The sequence below is a fragment of the Phaethon aethereus genome (genome assembly GCF_964289735.1).
Source record: "Phaethon aethereus genome assembly, chromosome: 16".
NCBI classification, from domain to species: domain Eukaryota; kingdom Metazoa; phylum Chordata; class Aves; order Phaethontiformes; family Phaethontidae; genus Phaethon; species Phaethon aethereus.
The window spans coordinates 1,679,560-1,699,721 of record NC_138592.1 but is presented as its reverse complement, the minus strand read 5'-3'; the positions used below and the strand labels follow the sequence as shown (position 1 = coordinate 1,699,721).

General features: G+C 41.0%; 1 protein-coding gene across 1 annotated transcript in view; it reads left to right on the top strand.

The window, feature by feature from the left end:
• Window positions 1–13,505: 13,505 nt before the first annotated feature.
• ZBTB46 (zinc finger and BTB domain containing 46) overlaps window positions 13,506–20,162 on the top strand; it is a gene marked incomplete at its 3' end in the record, with an annotated part of 37,141 nt that continues 30,484 nt past the window's right edge. The window contains exon 1 of the mRNA XM_082007443.1: window positions 13,506–14,457. Within this exon, the coding sequence (XP_081863569.1) occupies window positions 13,521–14,457 (937 nt within the window). The 5' untranslated portion in view covers window positions 13,506–13,520. The remainder of the gene's footprint in view (window positions 14,458–20,162) is intronic.

The window sequence follows — 20,162 nt, the reverse complement described above, 5'->3', positions numbered from 1 at the left end:
ATTTCACAAACACCTCAACCTTTCCCAGGATGTTTTTCCCTTCATGTTCTCGCCGGTTTCACTGGCTGCTCCAGAGCACTCTCTAGACTCCCCCTAAATTGGTAAAAAGCATTCGCAGGGGTTTTCCTTGCTCCTGTGTGCTTAGTTTAATGGGCAAACAAAAAGGGAAAGAGAGGGCTTAGTTTAAGTCTTTGAAGAGCTACCTGCAGCTGTAATGGTTATCCCACATGTCCGTTACAATTCCCGGGAGCCAGTGGTTCGTGTCCGTTCCTGGCTGCGAGCATTACCCTAGAAAATTCGGACGCTTTGGCACGAAAGGATTAATGCCGTGTGTATATTTTGCTTCTGGCTTACGGCTGGCTTGAATATTTTTAAGTGCCTAGCTTACCTGCGTTTTATGTGTGTGATATTTGAAACTTAAAACGTATTACTAGTGGAAGCAAGCGTGCGGTGGGGCTGTCTGTAGATAGCAGGGGTCACGTTAGGCGAGCGTACAAGGACCTACCGCGTCTGTGAGATAGAGGGAGGTATTTGGTCCGCGTGAAGTGCTGCCATCCTGCTCCTTGCCTGAGCATCTCCGAGAGCGCTTTTATGACATTTTCGTCAAGTACGATGACAGTCAGGACTCCAGTGTTAAAATTTGTTGCTTCAAAACGGCACTTTTTTCCCCCCCTTCTCGAGGTGTTTTTGTTCCACCAGGAGGCACGTTTGTGTTACAGCCCCCTTAAATACAACCTTCAGTAGCTGCTTTTCTCGATTCCCTCTAGATCTTGAGTCCGTCAGGCAGGATGAGGAATAAAAGCGTCTGCCGCTTGTTGCGGGACTTCCTTCACTGGAGATGCAGGAGGAAAGAATCTCAACTTCCCTAATCGGCTCGGCAGCTTTCTGGTTTGTGCTGCCTCGGTGTATGTGGGTGCACGGGGATGCCCAGTTTGGAGGGACAGCAGCTTGGGCTTCAGTTCCCGTGCTGTAGCTGCTGGTTGAACGTGCCGGTGCCGTAACTGCTTTTTATCAGTCTCCCCTTCTGTGAAACGGGGGTGCCGGGGTTTACTCAGCTCTTCTAAAACATCTTTTGTTACGCTGATGAAAAATCATAGTCAAGCTAAAAACACTTAACTCTTCATAAACGCAAACAAGCGTGAAGTCCTCGCTGAATTTCCTGCGAGATGCGGTGGAGTTGAGAGGCTCGTGGGTGGGGTTTTCTGTCCCTTACCAAGTTAGCTGTGGTGCAGTTATTTTCTGAACAGTTGCTTTAACTTTCTGCCATACCCATATATTTAAGAAACACCAGTTTGCGTTCTGACTGCTGGTGAAATGTTGGTTTTGAATAGCTACAGAGTGCTTCGCAGGCAGGATGAGATCCTTGACAGTAATTCTAATTAGATGGAAATGTGTTCCGCTCTGCGGTGTTCCGTGGCACGCAGGTAAGGATGCACGTGCGCGTTGGAACAACACAGCTACCGAGAGGGGCAGCAGCTTTGCTGAAACGTAACAGGTAGGTGCCGAGTTAGAGCTGAAACTTGCCTTTTTGCCTTGCTTTTTGGGGGTCTGGCTCGTTTTTATTGCAGCCCGTACAGTGGTGATCCCTTCTGTCCTGTTACTCACTTGGCTTGTGTATGGGCTCGGGAAGAACAACGAATGTTGGAAGTTGCCTAGCGTTCGCTTTATAGTAAAAGGGAGTTGGAGTCTGTCGTGGAGGGAGGCAACAAGGCGTCAGAAATATTCTACAAACACAGCTACTAGCTTGTGTATGGATTAAAATAAACTCAGTAACAAGAAAGTCAGCGTGTGTGCCAGGAACTCCACTGCTTAAGAAGCCTGCTTAGAAAAGTGAGTAGGGTTTTACGTGTTAAGGAATATGTTTATACCTGTGTATACTTGAATACCTAGTTATCTTTCCTAATTATTTCCTCCTCACGCATTGAACAAGCTGCTTATTCCATCCAAGCGAGTTAGCTTCCTGGTATTTCTCATCTTGTGGTGAAGAGCTCTGCAGAAGGGGTTGATATTTCGGGCTGTTAGCTCACTCTCTTTGAGCAAAGGGTTAAACAAAATTTACACCTTTTGCGCTAATAGACCGTTGGAGGAAATACCTTTCTGACTAGTGCTCAAATCATGTTCTGAAACAGAAGAATTGATGGTCTGTATTAGCCATTAGGTGCTTAAAATACCCAAACCCGACACCAACTAATTTAAGTACTGATAAACGAAGTAGGATGCAGTACTCCTAAAAGTCCCGCTGCTATAGTACTGGAGAATGAGGTGGTGGCTAAATATAAAACTAGCTTATTGACTGACTTCTTATTACCACTGTGTCCTTCTTGGCTTCAATCCACTTTTTTTTTTTTTATATAATAGTTGATCAAATCTGGATTATAAGATTTATACTAAAAAGTAGAAAGGGATACTTATCCTAGGCACTAAGTGCTTGAGCCACGAATTACAGAAACAAAATTAGATTGTTCACAGAGCATCTCATATGTTTAGTTTTGCACTGCTTGATTTTTTTACTCTTAGATTATTCCTGATTCCTTACGTGTCTTTTGTGTCTCTTAGGTGCTCTTTCCCTCGGTTCTTCCCACTGCTATACTTCTCTATAAAAATTACCTCATGATTCTTCCTCCTTCTTTGGCTTGCTCCCTTTTTACGTACGGAGTTTGGAAACTTTAGCAAAGATCCCCTAGTTAAAAAGCCAAAAACCAACAAGAAAGTTCTGGGGGAACCATTCTTCAGGGCAATTCCCAGTGTGATACGCTTGCAGTTCATTAATCTCCTTTTTTTTTTTTTAAGGTGCCTTTTGTGTTGTTTTTTGTCTAATAGATGCACATGGGCAACATCTTTTTGCTTGGATTACTTTTGTGACTTTTTTTCTTTTAAGTGGAAGCTTAAGATCTTGTAGGAGTTGATGGCACTTGGACAGGTAAGTGTCACACTAGCCACAGGCATCTGGATTTTTTTCAGGTTGCTTTTTAATCTTCACTGCTTGAGTAGCAGATATATTTGTAGCTAAATTCTTACTTTTTTATATCACCAGGCTTCTCAAGTCTGGTACCTGGGAAGGTACTTGCTTTTTAAGTGCTGGCTAGCTCTTCCACGTTCTTGCTGCGTTCCGCAAGGTCCGTGGCATGGGTAGTGTTGGTTCTGTTCTTCATTTGGTGCAAGCAGCTGAGAGAGAACAGAGATCAAAAATGGGGGAGTGATACAGGCAGCTGTTTCTGGGCCATGATGGAGAGAGGATGGAGAGACAGGCACACGGGCAGAGCTGGAAGTTACGGGGAAATGAGTAAGGGGAATGCAGAGGAAACGCGAAGCGCAGTGGAAGCATTACCGCAAGTGAGCGTTTTGAGCCAGGAGCGTGCGCCTAGTGCCCTGCTGGAAAGATGCATCCTGTTGTATTAGCAGGTTGTTGCCAGTTGGAATACTGCATTTCAGGCTGTGTAGCTTCTACAGGCATCGAAAAGAAAACCTTTACCTGCTGTTGGGAATTTGCATCTTTTTCTGTGTCTTTGTGGGTTTTCTTTTTTTCAGAATGGTTAAATTTTGTAAGAGGAACAAACTGCTTTACTTACTACTTCCGTGCATGCTGCTCTTTAACTTGAGGGTGACACTGGCTTTTGAAGGCTGCGATTCAGTCGGGTTGAGTGGGAATAGGACTTAAATATCTTGCTTTTGTATAATGTGGGCACATAATTTTTCTGTAACCTCAGGCGAATAGTTTTGTTTGGAGGGAATCACTGTCACCATGAGGTTAGATTAATAGTAGCCCCATTTAAAGTGTGTGGGTGGCAGGTGTTGCAGAAACGTTAACTGAAACTTCATGATGTTAACTAGAACAAACGATAGTGTTAAAATTGTTTGAAATCCTCCTATAAAGTACTGGTTTTTACAGTGACTTCTTCAAAGCGCTTCTGTCTGGAAGCATAGTCAAAAGTTGTTAATAGTCTTAAAACTTGTATGTTAAACTCCTTCTCTAACTTAAGGGCTAAATAATTTTTCCTATATGCTTAATTATAGAAATATATCAGAATATTTCTCATTGGAAATGTTGTAAATGTGCAGTTGTTTTAACTGTTGCTTGTGATTATGTGACACTGAAGGTTTTTGTATTAAGTTGAAGTTCAGATTTTAATTTTTGCCTCCTATTCTTTCCATTCCCAAATACAGGACATTTGATGAACCTTTCGGAGCTTGTTACCAGAGGCCATTCTCCTCTACTCATTAAAACATGCACTATCCAGCTGTGAAACTTTGTGACGTTTATTTTTGCTAACAGGAAACACTTTCAAATATTGGTAAGTTCTCAGCATTTGAAGATATTCTTGTGATGCGGTAAGGAAAAGAGTAGCTGGAGATAACATTGCCATGAGGACTTAACACTTCTTCATAAAATTTGACTTAACATCGATAATAAAGGCTGGCTTAGAAATCTTACCCACCTGCAAAGGTTGAAGAAATACCTCTGGCTATTCTTCTGCTCCCACCCTGTGGCAGGGCTGCCTCCATTAATCACGGTCGCTCGGGTCTCTTCTGTTCGATTGGAGGAGGAAAACAGGTGCAGAGCTCAAAGCAAGACGAAAAAAACTCAGAGCAGTGCAAAATAGCACAGGTCTCAGCTTTACCATTCCTACCAGACTATTCTGGCTCATTTTGTGGCTCTGGGACAGAGGTGTAAATGAGAGTCTTAACAGTAACAGTCCTAAGTCTAAGTGAAAATATGTTTTACTTTTACACTTCGCTAACAAAGTAATTTCCCATGTGTCTGTCTTGGTCTGGCTCCATCACTCCTCCATTTTATTTTTTTAGCTGTCTGAATAACGGGACTAAAAAGACCTAGCCAAAACAATTTCTATGGAGAAGCGGGAGAATTGGAGAAAGGCAAGACTTGGCAGTCTGCAATAGAAATTGAGAACAAAGTCAGTGGTATTTGCTTCAGTTGGGTCATACTTGTTTTCACGATTTTCATAAGTTCTGCTTGTTGCCATAAGAATGCTTGGATCTTCCTTATTACTTCATTTGTTTATTAGATATGTTATTTCGCTGTTTATAATGACATGAGTTTGTGTTGGAAAAGCTTTCTTACTTTTTATCTTCTGATGTTTTCTTCCACAATCTGTTACTACAGAAGGTCGGTCTTGGAATCACAGTGTTGATTTATAGCTTATTTTCATTAAGAGAGCTCATCTGTGTATTGAAGGTGTCTGAGACACAGAGATCAGAAATATATGGCAAGTACTTTGCTGTAATGACTAACAGTATATAAATGGTATGAAGTTTTGAGTAGCATATAGTCCAAAGTTCTAGTTGAAGTGTTGCAAGTGTAGTGGATATGTTGTTCTGAAGAAAATCAAGTCTTTTTTTTTAGGGAAAAAAAGGTGTACAGGATGATCGTTATAGTGGATGTGTCCTCACAAACAAAAAAACGTTCGTGTAGACGAACTATTCCTATTCTTCATCCATTGTAATCATAAGCGTTAACATTTTATCTGAGAAGTCTGTCTGGAAATGTGCCTTACTATACCTAAGTATCTATATTTTACACAGAATTTTCAAAGTCTTGGCATCGTTTAGTCTCTTAACCTCGAGTGGCATCAGCCAGTAGAAACTCACCCTTAAACATTTCAAGAGGAAATTCTCTTGAATATTCCATTGCACACTTGATTTTTTTTCTTCAGGAGTTGTATCGGTAGCTTTTTAACCTCAGTGTTTTATAGGTCAGATGAGGTGAATTAGTGCCCTTCAGGCCACAAATGTGTCTTTAAAAAGTCATTAAAGTGAGAATGTTTTGAAAAGCTACCAAACAGGAAACACTGTTGTTCCAAGGATCTGTTTGAAGTTTTAGTATCTAAAATTAGACCTTTTTTTTCCCATACTTTAAGAAGGAACTCTTGCTTATATTATTGCAAAAAGGTAAACAGGCTTTAGTTAACCCGCAAAGTATTGATACACTTTGAGTTTATGTTTTTGGGGTTAGTTAAGTCATAAATAGGGGTGTTATAACTGTGAGTTCGGAGGGAAAGGACTTCAAGCTGTATCACTGTTTTCAGTAACCCCATAGTTTAATGGTAATGACGACTTCTGGTTTTGTTTTTTATCATAGTCCTGTCTTTCTCCTACAAGAGTTCACACCAGTGCTAGCGGGAGGTTGTGGAACAGTGCGCTACCTGTGCTGCCCTAGGGCTGTTGATGTCCTCGGCTGTTGTAGGAGAAACGCTAGACCTGGAACCCAGTTTGTTACTGGTAAGAATTAATTGTCTTGGGGTTTGTTTGTTTTTTTTTAATATTAAAGTTTGCATGCTTTCTCTAACTACATCACTAAAGATCTCTTCACTGCTTATTACTTTAAGAACTCTATAGCAAAATGTGCATCTCTGGTCTTTTTTGTTTTGTTTTTTTCTCTCATCTTTTTAACTTTATTTTCTAAATTTCTAATTCTAATTTCTAATTGCCCTCCTTCCAAAATGTGGAGGCTAACAGCTTTCCCTTAGCTTTCATTTTCAGACCTGGTTTTCCCTCAAAATTCTTCATGCGCTGTCAGAGCTAATGAAGGTTAATAAATGGATTTTTCTAAGATACCTTCGGAAATCCTGTCTTTTGGTTGTACTTCGTAGTGTCCAGCTTCTGCGCACTACAGCTGCCCCATAACTTCAGGCAGGTGGTTTGGCAGGTCAAAGGCCAAAGCCAAGTCTCTGGTTTAAAGTTTTGGAGTGGAGAGTGAGCTTGATGATGGTTCCCTGTTATTTTTATGTTTTGCTTATCGGAGTTAGATTTTGCGTGTGGTTCATGTTTGGATTGCAGAAACAAAGCTTTGATGATAGGGATGACTAGGAGTGTGTAGCGTTTTGCACGTCCTTGTTATTTTTTCTGAAATTTGCCTTCTTTTAATTCCTACTTGCATTTGGATCTATGTATTTTAATGGTAGAAGCAATTGTAAACTGATGATACGGTCTTAAATGCATTGTATTTCCTGACTAAATCTATCCTGGACAGAGGGGGAGTTGAAATCTCTTTGCCAGCCCTGAGAACTAGCAGTTGGAGCAAGGGATTTCTTTGCTGGTGTGTTACAGCTGCTGAGGTGTAAAACGTGCCCTGCTGCTGCTGCTTGAACTTTACTCATGGACTTTCTGGATTGTAACTGCAACAGAGATGCTGTTTTAATGCTGTTGAGGATGGGGTGGCATTGGCTTGAAATTGGAGAAATTTTAGTCAGTCCTCATCAGGCAGATGTCAATTGAATACTGGTAGAGGCTTGAGGGGTATTTTTGCCCCACAGTCATAGAGAATTGAGCCTCTCAAATTTGATAATAAAAACAGAACTAGTATTTTTCTTTAAGTTCACAGAAAATCATTTGCCTCCCAAATTCTTGCCTTTTCTGTAATTCTATAATATTTCTCAAACTACACGGCAAAACTTTTATTTTCTTCCTGTGACTCCTAAGGCTGAATGTGCACTGTTGGGCTGTAATTAAACTTTCTCATCCCCAGTCATAAGGGAAAAGTGGTACACTGTTGTTTTCATGAAACTGTGAGCTGTGAGTAACCTCTTTGGCCCAAGGGTCTGGTTTGGTCTGTTTACAAATATCTGCCTGTTTCTCTTTGAATTCAGAGCTGTGGTTGGAATGACCAACTTAAACAATGAATGATGGGTTTCGAATCAGAATAGGGTATTTGGCAACTGTTCATTTTCATAAGCTGTTACTTGCATCTACTTCGAATAAAGCTGAACATACGAATATAATTTTGGGGTATCCAGAATCAAGAAATTAAAATTCTTCTAGAATTGTGTGCTGTTCTTCCTCAAACACGCTTATGAGCAAACGCTGTGCTTCTGGACATTTGTACTTGTAAAGCTCGTGAGCAGTGTCTTTGCAGGGAGTTATCATCCTTTAATATCCCAAGTTGTCTGCTTTTTCTCTCGTTTAGGAGAATAAGTATAGGTACCGTCTTTTTCAGTTGCTAAGGTTATGTTGGGGTGTTTTGTTCTCCATTCTTTTCAGCACAAGGCACATGGATAGGAGGAATCCTATGCATTTCTGTTGTCTTCAGTTGGATAAAAGTGAGACTCGTATACACACTGTGTCCTGTGCTGCAAAGAGGCGTTTCAAGCCCAGTCTCACCTTACAGAGCTTCTTTGCAGAAGAATTTGAAAAATGTTGGAATGTCTTGGGAGTGGAGACATGGACAGGACACGGGGGAAGCAGAGAAGTGGGGTGTGTTTGCTGGTTTTTTGTATAATAAACCATTGGAGTGAATTTGAGTTCCTCCTTAATCTGTTTTTACTTTTCTCTGAAGGGAGAGGGGGGAGGAAACAACACATTTTTGGTGAAATTCCAGTTGGCATGTTTTCTCTAGGGAGCCTAGAGTGGCTGGTGGAGGAGTGCAGTAGTGAGTATATTGGTACTCTGTAACTTGTGTCCTTAGTATTAAGCGTGGAAACATGTTTAGAAAATTGTAATAGACTAAATGTCATGTAGTTTAAATTCTTGGTTGGCTTATATTCTGAGAGAGCAAAAAGTAAACAAACAAACAAACAAAAATCCCTACCAACAACAAAAACCCAAAAAACCCCTCCAGTCCTTTTTTTTTTTTCTTTTTCTTTTCTTTCCTGTTTTCCTTCTGAGTTTATTTTTGTCCCCACTATTTCCCAGGGGACTGTACTGTAGAGACTTTCATGTGTGTACTCCATTTCTTGTCTGTGGCTTTTTGTTAAAATTCAAATAATGCACTGAGTTTTAGATGCAGCAAATTTCTACCCCTGATTTTACTGGTGTTAAGATTTTGCTCAGGAGGCTTATTATGGGTACGTATGCCGAGAGGTTGGCTTTGTAGGTGTTACTGGTTAACGCTTTTTAAAACCTTGCCAATAGTAGGTGAAAACTGTTTATTTAGACATTCATTATGTTATCAGGTGATATTTTCATGTTCAAAACACTGTACTGATAGTGCAAAATAAACAGTTTTCATAGATGCTATATTTGTAGAACTAGGTTCATTCTAGCTAGGGTTAAAGTTTAGAGAAATTATTAATGCTTACTTTTTAAGACCAGGTTTTTGACAACATGAAAAATAAAAAGCTGGCCTGTATCTTGACAGAAGTTTTCATGGAAGTGATTATTAAATCTGCTCATGTTTTGTTCTTTTTGCTGTTATATGGAAGTGTTCTTTGTTCAGGGCCAATTTTTTTTAGTTATTTTTGGAAAAGTAACGGACTTGAATTACTGTACTGTCTGCAAATTGTCTTATGAAGAAAGCGTGATCTGCTACAGTTTGTTTTGTGGAAAATATACAGATGAGCCTTCATGGTTCATTGGCTCCTTGGAAAGATGTGTTGTGGCCATGTGCTGGCCTAAAGGATTAGGCCTAAAGGATTTTAGTAGGTGCTTGACTTTGAAATCCTTCAGTGTACTAAAAAGACCTGAGATAAAACAAAAAATACATCACTGATCTTCGAGGTCTGTGTCTAAAAAATCTCCAGTTTATTCCATCTTTACCATGTTTCCACTAGAAGTTTGAAGGGTACTGCTTTTCTGAAGAAATCTTTCTACAACATCTTTTAAGTGCAGATAAATATCGTTACCAGGAAGGGGGGGGGAACCGACAACAAGCCAGAAAACAGCATGGAAAATTGGAACATAGGAGCACAGGGTTTTGAAGCTTCCTGAATTTTTAACTAGTAGCGAATTGCCTTAAATTTAACTTGGATTAATTCCCTAGTGATCCTTGACATTAAACGGATGTTCTGGTTTGACATGGGTAGACAGAAAACTAATTAATTCCTCTGAATTTGAGGCATATTTAATTTTCTCCCCCAAAGACCTCCCATTAAAAAGGTACAATGCTGTGACAAATGTTGAACGTGGAACAATATGTTTAAGGTAGCAGACCTTTAGACAGAGGAAGATCAAGACATCTACAATAATAATTGCTGGTTGTTAAACTGTATTGATCAGACTGAAGAGGGGAGTATCCGCATCATTGCTTGCATACCCAAACGTGCCATAATGTGCCCACCTGTCAGTGGAAAGGACGCTGCTCTTTGATGGGCGTCTTCCCCATTCATCTTTCTCTCTCTTTATACTTAAAATACTTTGGAACAAGGACACGTTGTCTTCCCTTTGCGTAGAGGCATGTCTGTTCTCATTATTTTTACTTGTTTTCTTAAAGTCATCACATTTTAGAATGTCAGGTGGTTTTGCGTTCTTGTCCAAAAGGTACCTACTCACCCTCTGCTCTTGTCCCCAGTGTCCTTGGAAATGTGGGCAAGTAAGACACGAGGACCGTATGATCTTACTGTAACGACACGCTTTTGTTCATCCATGGCTTGCCTGGAGGATGTCTTCTGTCAAGAGCTTGGTGGGTGGGAGGGAGACCAGTAAGGAATCTTGCACTGATTTTTTGTGTGTGTGTTTTTAGTAAAAATCCCTTGATTGAAAAAAAAGTCAGTGAAAAGCTATTTCCTAAAGAGGTTAGCAAGTGCTTCATCCATAAGAAGCACCAGATTAGCCAATGCCTGAACCTCAGACTGGTCCAGTCTAAACCAAAGGTAGCAAGAGACAAATATTTTAATCTGGGTTTCTGCCCTAGGCAACTTAAAGGACAAGGTGTATCTAAGACAGACTGTTACCAACAGTGAGGGGCAACCCAACCGACTGAACTAAGCTGAATGAATGTATGAAATAGTAAAGAAATAAAATCTCATGGAACTGGTGTAATTTGCGGGGGAAAAACATTCAAGAAGAAAAGTTGTTGTTGCATAAATTCACAAAAGCAGGTGAAGACGCTGACAAATACTCCTCATGCTAATCTGTATTAAATTGAGAAAGAGAAAATTACCCTGGCAGGAGATTTCCCCTACCCCGCCCCAATCAATTCCAGGGAGCTGATGTCTTGGAATATGGATTTTGATACCTCTGAAGGAACAGCACAAGAAATGCCATATCTGAAACCTTCCGATCGCTTTGTAATTGTATGCTGTGAGGTTTTCTTGTGTCTTCCTCTGAATCGTGGATATGGCAGCTGTTGAAGACGGGATTGGTGATGGACAACTCGCTTTATCCTATGTGGCAGTTCATATTTCCTGAGGGGACTGAGCTGACTCTTCAACTCCTAAAAGTAGATGCAGTAGTGGTTTCTGGAATAAAGACAAAACTGAACTGTCATTCTGCCTTAAGAGGTGGTTCTCTCAAAGAAAGATGTTGGGAGGTGGTGGCAGCCACCTTCCGAGCCTGCGTTAGAGAGCTGCTCTGCTGGCTGGTTCCATCACAACCATTTCAGGCCAAACACCTGAAAAAAGATTTTTTTTTTTTTTTTTTTTTTTTCCCCTTTCTCCCTGACTCTGATTCTTGGTTTGATTTTTATTGTTTTATTTCATTTGAGATGGAGATGGCTTCTGCGTGAGAATTTGATTTGAGGTCTCTGGGCAGATTTCAGTGGTAAATAGGTAGTGTCGTTCAGATAGCATAGAGCTACACTATTATTGACCTCTTCCAGTTCAAATAAAAAAAAAAAGATTAGCTTCTCTGGGTGTTTTGTGCTTGATTCTGTAGAAAAGCTGTATGGATTTGAGAGAGATGAACACCAGGGCAACCTGTTTGTGCTGCAGGAAGATGGTCCTTCCTCTCCTGAGGGAAGCAAACGCTTCTCATGGTTGGGGACCATCTGGTCTTGCAAATTCGCGTTTCTGACGTTGCCGAAGAGATGGCTCCGTTCTTGCGGAACTGGAGAAGCTCGTGCAGGCAATCTTGCGTAACCGAACTTCTGAATCATCAGGTGGCTCTCTAGAAGAGAGGTCCTGCGTCACGTATGTTCTGTGGGCTGAGAGGTTGTTTTCCAGCCAATGGTGTTGGCTAAACTGCAGCTATTCTGCTCCTGTAGACGATGGTAACAGCACAGACTAGGGGAGGGGGGCAGAGGTCTTCTGTGCTGCGGAATACAGATCTGTGAAACCCACCGGGTGTGTCGGGAAACTTTTTTAATCGTGGATGCCCTAGGACTGCCCGCTGCTGTGAGCTGACCGAACAGATGGGAGTGAATTTGTGGTTGAACTCGATCTATGTTAGAAAGTTGCTTTGAGCTCGTATCAGCCTCCTTACTGACAGCGCATACATTTAACCACGCGCGCTTCAAGGCTGTACGACCGTGGAAGTACAGGGATTTCGGTTTTATCAGCAACCGGCAGTAGCCTAAATCCAGGCTTCTGATGTGTGTGCCTGCCCATAGTTACACGTGGAATTTGGTCTTGCCAGCAGATACCAGTTTTACAGTTGTATGTTGACAGGTGGACCCACATATCAATGTTACAGTTGGAGCTTCTTATATGGCAACAAATTTAAGTTTTTGAGAGAAAGGAGTAGATATCCTTCACGTTGTGTGGCAGCTCATCGCTCTTAATTAGTTGGACCATTAAACCACTGTTGTGCGGTATACAAATCTTGATAGTAAGTTCCGAATAAGTGGTGTAAGCTAGATAAAATGGCGGAAATTAATGCCAAGGAATTTCTAAAAGCCGTGGCAGCAAAGGCGAGTATGGAGTTGCAAAGGTAGTAACTGCACTAACCAGGCCTTTTTTTTTTTTTTTTTTTTTTTTTTAAATAATACTGTCAAATTTTATGAAAGATGATTGAAAGTCCTGTGAATTCTCAGCTTGATGGATGCTTTGTTATTTTGGTCATAAGCATCCTTTCTAAACATGAATGTTTAGGTGACTATTAGAATTTCTCTACCCTGTATCTTAGGGTGGGTTTGGGGTAAACTCTAAGAGGTAAAGCCAAGGAAATAACATGCTTTATTGCAAAGTTAAAAATCTTGTGCTTATAAGTAGTTAAGCTTCAAATAACATTAATTTTTGTAGTTCTGATCCATTGCCAATTTAGTTTGTGTGGGGACTTAAAATTCTGTGATCTGTGGCCTGTTGCTCTTCTGACTTGAAAATGGTATTTATGGCCCCTCAACGGCAATATAGCAAGGGAAATAGCTGGTTTCAATTGGCTTTTGCTGTTTGAGGATTTCAGCTATTCAGTGTGCTACACATAATGCTTATTCCCTTGAGGAAATTGTGTTACAGAGTGCTCTTCAATAGTTTGTCGCCATCGGCGTGGTTTCAAGTGTAGTACCTCTTTCAAAACCAAACTTTACTGAACCCAGACAGTAAAAACTTGACAGCAGTTTTACCGAAGTAACTTAAGACAGATTTTCTTACAAGTCTTTAGTAATTTAAAGAAATGTTTCTCTGGGATGTTATGAGCCACTGGAGGATTGAGCTTCAAATCTAGTCCCTTTTAATGTAAGTTATTTGAAGTCTGGTAAAAGTAAGCTGCATTGTGTGATGAACATGCAGTCTTTCTAGGCAGTAGTTGTATTTTGTGGCATTCCTTCAAGATGAACCTGTTACTTAATTTGGTACAACTTGGGGTTTTTCCTCAGTCTTTGAGAAACATGTCTGTAAGCTTGTCCTGGATTTTGTAATACTGTCATTTCCTTCCCCATACAGGACTTGTGGAAGAGGAAACACAAAGATTTCCAAATGAATAACCGAAAGGAAGATATGGAGATTGCTTCCCACTACCGTCATCTGCTGCGTGAGCTAAACGAGCAGAGGCAACACGGCATCCTCTGTGATGTTTGCATTATAGTGGAGGGGAAGATATTTAAGGCTCACAAAAACGTTCTGCTTGGGAGTAGTCGCTACTTCAAAACGCTGTACTGCCAGGTACAAAAAACCTCCGACCAGGCCACAGTCACCCACTTAGACATTGTAACTGCACAAGGCTTTAAAGCAATCATTGACTTCATGTATTCTGCACACTTAGCACTGACCAGCAGAAACGTCATTGAGGTGATGTCAGCTGCTAGCTATCTGCAAATGACAGATATTGTACAAGCCTGTCACAATTTCATAAAAGCAGCTCTTGACATAAGCATAAAGTCTGATGCCTCGGATGACCTTGGTGATTACGAACTTGGAGCCCCTTCCAGCAGTAGTACGGATGCTTTGATTTCCGCAGTCGTGGCTGGCAGGAGTATATCTCCCTGGTTAGCTCGGCGAACAAGTCCAGCAAACTCTTCTGGAGATTCGGCTATTGCCAGCTGCCACGAAGGAGGGAGTAGTTACGGAAAAGAGGATCAAGAACCAAAAACAGACAGCCACGAAGACATTTCATCCCAGTCTCTTTGGTCTAGTGACATGGGCTATGGGTCTTTACGTATCAAAGAGGAACAGGTTTCACCATCACATTATGGAGGGAGTGAACTACATTCTGCCAAGGATAGTGCAATACAGAACGTGTTCTCAGAACAAGGAGTAGGGGATGGCTGGCAACCCTCTGGGCGCAGGAAGAACAGAAAAAATAAAGAAACGGTGCGGCATATTACGCAGCAAGTAGAGGATGACAGCAGGGCGAGCTCTCCAATGCCGTCTTTTTTACCTGCCTCAGGATGGCCGTACAGCAGTCGAGACCCAAGTAAGTCATTCTTCTGATTTTCGTGGCTGAAATTAAAAACGTTGAGTTAATTAAATCTGTTTGTGGTATATTTCAGAGACTGATAAGATCATATCAGCTTGCCAGAAACTGAAAAATGTGGAAACCGGTGTTGCCAGCAGTTGAAAAGAACCAAGCACTGTATGGTTCAGTCAGGAACCTCAGTGTCACAGCATTGCAGCTGGTTCTCCTGTGAAAGAAGTTGGTAGTTTTGTTTTGGCCTGGAACTTAGAATAGCCTAAATCACCCCCAAAACACCATAATAATTGTTGGAATTAAAGAGAGAGAAGGTTGGCATTTGTTTTAGCAGGCGTGCAAACTGATGTCAAGGTTGAAGAATTTTCCTTGCACAGTATACTGATGACGTGATTGCACCACACACAGGTGTAATTTAACCTTAACGATACTACCCTCAGTACTTCCTGATATTCAGGTGTCACCTTCTCATGTGTAAGAAAACCACCATAACTTGTTGCTGGTAATGGCAAGATAGGTGTTTGGTAGCTTTTTAAGAATATTACGTGTTGTTTTTTTGAGCTATTACCAAGGCTTGAAATGTATTTTGATGTGTGACTACTTGTGGTCTGAGTGGCTGCTTTTAAAGTGTATAGCCAGGGAGAAAAACGTTTTCTTGACGACTTTTGATCTTCAGTAGTTACTTTTCTTTCTCAAGATAACTGTCCCATTTCACTCATTAATTGCTGGCAATTATTAGATCCAGGAATGCTACTGATAGAGGAGTTTGGGTGTTTTTTTCCTAAGGACTTTAAGGACCCTCAAGCTGACTGAAAGAACTTGGTCTGTGCTGTGAGTTAGCCTGTGTTTCATTGCATACCAGAATCCAAGTCAGCCAGCAGAAGGGTGTGTGAGATTATATACCCTTATGTTGCCAAATTCAGATGAAAAAAGCAATATAAACAGTAGTGAAAGTCTGAAGAGTCTTTATGGGCTGAAAAAGGATGTTTAGGTTGCTTACATACTGAAGTTTAAATGAGGTTTTCGTTGAACGGGTAACTCTCTACAAACGTCTTTAGATTTATTATGTTTTACAGTTATCTGCTGCAGCAAGCTTGCATGTAATTAATCTAATTGGCTGATGATAAAATCTAAACAATGTCAGAAGAAAAATGCGAGATGACTTAGGATAACAGTGATTTATGACAAACCCTGTTTTTATAACGCATGTATTTTAGGCTTGTTTTGAATGAAGATTGAGCATGGGTTACCTGGTGTGCTATTCACATGCCAATATTTTTCACTTTTCACAACATCCCATAAAAACAACTCGATCGCTTGTTACTGTCTGTGAGGTGTGTGGGGTTTGGACAGGTACATGGAGTAAACCACACATCTTGGAGTGACTGCAGAAACAGAACTGCAACTCTGACTGTCTTAGCAAACTGGTTAGAGAGTGAATATCTTTAAATTACTGAAAACCGTGCAAAATACAAGAAATTGTATTACTGGAAGCTGAATGAAGTTTAGATTATTTAATTCCTAATTGTGAAGGAATTAAATAAAGTGGCCTTTTTCTTTACAACTGTTTGCAGGAGAGAGGAAGGTGGCTTCGGGTGTTGACTCAGCGCAGTGCTGAGGCAGCGCATCAGGGGGCAAAATCAAATTATTTCTTCCAAATCTTGTCTTAAATGCGGTTTCCAACAGAAGAGGTGTTTCTAATGACGGGAAAGGGGAAGCTGAATGGTGGTGTTTGGGGGAGTAGTTTTAATATTCCACTGCTGCCGGTAAAGCAAAAGGAAAAACTGAATAGCAACGCTTCTCAGCATCCAAAATGAGAAGAATGCCAGAACCGAGCAGGCACAAGGGCTACGCAGGTTGGTGGTGGCCAGCTGGGCTGGCGGCTGCTCCGAGAGCCATGGTAAGGGTAACCGCGCTGAGTGAGGCAGGTGGTTGGAGGCTGAGCTGCTCATGGCTTCCTCGTGTTGGCCATCTGGAGAGGTGAGCAGGGGTGGAATTCTCCTTTCTGCCCGGCTAAAAAGGGACGTTTCTGTGCTGTGGGGCCTGAGCTCATGGGATGGGTGCGTCTCTACATGCTTAGGGGAACCGCGCAGGAGGAGCCCTGCGTGCGTTTTAGGTTGAATTTTCTTGTCTTTCAGGGGACTTTCTGGGTATGAATTCAGAAGACCTGAGATCTGTGTGCATTCAGTTTCAGTTAACACTTGGACACCTCGTCAGCAGCAAGCCTCTCATGCGCTTATGTCCACAGAGGTTTGGGTGAAACCAGAGTTGGTCACTTGGGTGAGGTGGTTTCTCTTTCAGCATGAAGTGAAAGCATCCGTGCTATGCCAAACCATCACCATCTTGGTCCCTACAAGCAGCAGGGTCTTTTGGCCTCACATTAATATTTCCCATCTCCAGCAGGTGGAAGCAACCCTCTTGCGAACTGTTCCATCTCCCAAGTTGCCAAGCTACAGGGTTCTGCTTAGGTTGGTTATTGGTACCCCAAGTTCAGAGCTTTCCTGCTGGAATTCAGAAGTAGTCATGGGGTGTTGCAAACTTAGCTCTTATGCATGAAGAAAAAATTATTCTTTTGTGTGAAAACAGATAATGGCAAGTGTCTGCACTGTGTAATGAGTATTTGGGATGTGCTTACATTTCAGCTTGAAGTTGTCTTTGATTTAGATAACGTCAGGCTTCATTCTTTAAAACAGCCCAAAAACTAGGGCTCTTTTTTTACTTCATTTATTTAGAAGTGTCCCTGTCTCTATTGTTCACGGCTAAGATGAAAAGGTACTCTTTTGCTGAGGAAATGGGTGTTGAATGTTCTTTCATAAGTAGCTAAGCGGAAAAAAAGTTATCTAGAACTCTTTGTTCTTTGAGGCTCGTTCACTTTTCTGATCTATTCGGTTATTTTGAGATGCTGCTTGTGAAGTCTGAAAGCCCTCATTGTGGGATAATTTGGGTACCATTTGCAAACGCCTCTATACTGGAGGACTAACACAGACCTTCTGGCAATGCAAAAGCTGATTTAGGAGAGAGAGTCCATCTTAAAAGCTCAGCGTTAGTGTCTTCCTCCTGAAGTTGTGCAAGATAGTCGTTTGGTCTCACTTGCAAGCAGCATTGCATTTCAGCAAGATGCAAGCAGCGTTTTGGAAGGTGGATCTTGCAAGTAATCATTGCATCACCCTTTTAATTCAGTGATTATTTGAGGCAGCATACTTCACAGATCAAACATACTCCGCTACTCCCATGTTATACAGAATTACTTAATTTATGTTATGTTGCAAAGAAACTCGTTGCAGTCACTGCAGCTTTGCTTCCGAAATGCCTAACGGCTCGGCTATACTTCCTAGTGGTGCTTCTTTCAGGGAGAAACTAGTTCTTAATAATACAGGCAGGGTGTACTAAAGTTCCCCAAATACAGTAGGCTGTACTTAAGTGTGATGCAGTGGGGCCTCAAAAAGACAGATTTTTTTTTTTTTTTTCAATTGAAAGGACAAGAAAATTCTTTCCAAATTGATTGATTCTCTTCCATGATGTTGGTGGGGTGCTACTGAGAGTCTTTGGATTTGATTACCCTATGGATTAAAATAAGAGGGAGTGTCTGGAGTAGTCTTATTAATGGTAATATAACATCATGGAAATAGCCACCGAAGCAAGAGAGTTTTAGTATCTACCATGAAGAGTATACCTTCTTCCTCCAAGAAAGAATGATCAAATAAGATTTGCGAAAGAATCCAAATTAAGGTGAGATGCTAGATTGAGAATGTGATTAAGCTCTCGGTTTCCCCAGGGTGGTATCAGTCAAAGCTTGATGAGGACCGTCTTTTCATGCTAGTTTCAATTTATTAATTTGGATTCTCTGTTTAGCATAAAACACATTAGGTTTTATCTTTCTCATCCTGTTTGGGTTGTTCAGGATGTCAGTCTCATTCCGTGTATGAAACATTCATATATATGTTTTACTCACCAAGCCACATTAACTTGGAACAGCTATTCTCCAAAGTAAACTAAAGGATGGGCTTTTATAAATAATAACTTTCTTCATAACTGAGCCAAGAAGAATTTCCTCCACAGACTTGCCAAAATAACAGGTCTGCCTTTTATTTTAACATTTTTTTCTTGAACTTTGTAGTTTTTCCAAAGAAACACATTGCTGTTTATTAGTCTTAGGATACCATCTTTGATAAAAGATGGTTACAAAAGTCAGTAGTAGTCTTGCGGATCTTCATTTTCCTTAGGTTGCTGTTCTTTTAATGTTGCTGGATAAACTTTTTACAGGATTACACATCCTGAGTGCCTGGACTACAGGATTGGGTGGTATTTAAAATGTGCTCACCAGAGAGGACAGTTATCTTCACTAGAAGAGCTGTTAAGCTAGCAAAATGTTGCTGGGCTTGCCTCTTCATATAATGGAAAACTGTCACTTGGAGGCTGTCTTTTGAAGAATTTATTGATGGTTTTATTAATGTGTTTGAGCATAGGAGTTACGATTCAGGAATTTATTTCTAAGGAAATACTCCCACACACCTTTCGAGTGTTTGCACCCTAAAGCTGCAAGTGAATTTTTGTGTGCCAATTGACTGTGAGATGAAGCTAATTATTTTCAAAACAGAACAATCATCTTTAAAGACACTACAGTTTGGGAACTTTTTGCTTTGCTTTGGTTATATGTAGTGAAATTCTTGTATTCTACAAGACGAGCTTCAGGACTTAGGCCCAGAGTAGTGACCTTCATGGGTAGGATGGGCAGGACTTCAGTAGATCTTCTGACTGCAGAGTTCCAAGTTCCTTTAATATTTTCCCATGAAAAATCTCTAATTATACACAGGTTTCCTCCCTGGTGAAGAGGCGTTCAAGTTCATCTTTTTCCAATGACACAATCTGATTTCAGTGCCTGCTGCGGGGAGTTGTGCTACTGGCTCTCCACGAAGACTGGAGACAGCTGGTGGCATAAGCCTCTTCCTGTCCCTTTTTCTGTCCCGGTTTCTAGAGAGTAAATTATGATTGCAGGAGTTGTTGGCGAGCAGAGATGCCTAGCAGTTGGATCATATAGTGAGCTTAAGTTTCAGAAGGCTTCAGAGGGAGGCAAGAAAGAGCTCGGTCTAGGTGAACTCTCAACCAGTTCCGTGCAGGTGAGGTCTCTGGACCTGTCTCAGTGCAGGTAGGTGAATGTGTAGAGTGTCGTATTATAGGATGTTTTTATTCTTGCAAAAAAATCTTTTTCTCAGCAAGCTACCAGGCTCCCTGTAACTGACCTTTTCAATGCAAATCTTCAAATCTTTCCTTGATTTTTAAAAATTATTATTATTTTTTTAAAAAGCAGTGAAATTTTCCCTTGTTTCTGTTGTGGTATTTGCCAAGCTTATTAGTCCAAGTAGTGGAATAGAGGTTTTGCATAATGAGAAGAGGAAAAAAATGAGCGTGGTGTTTGTATTCGGGATTCAGGTGTTCAAGGAACTCGAAGATTTTTTTGTTCCGCAAAACCTGTATAATACTTCTGGCTTTACATGATGCTTTGTAAACAATCAATTTACCTGTCTTGAAGAACTGGTGTTTAAAAGAGAAGAAAAAGGAAGATCTGCAGGCTAGCACTGCAGGTTAATATTAATGAAGAAATAAAGAAAATGCGAGTGTGAACGAGCTCAGAAGAGCTCAGAGTGATGGAGGCGGTTCGGTGTGAAGGATAATTATCTCCAACACGGAATGGAGACAGAGAAAGGGAATGA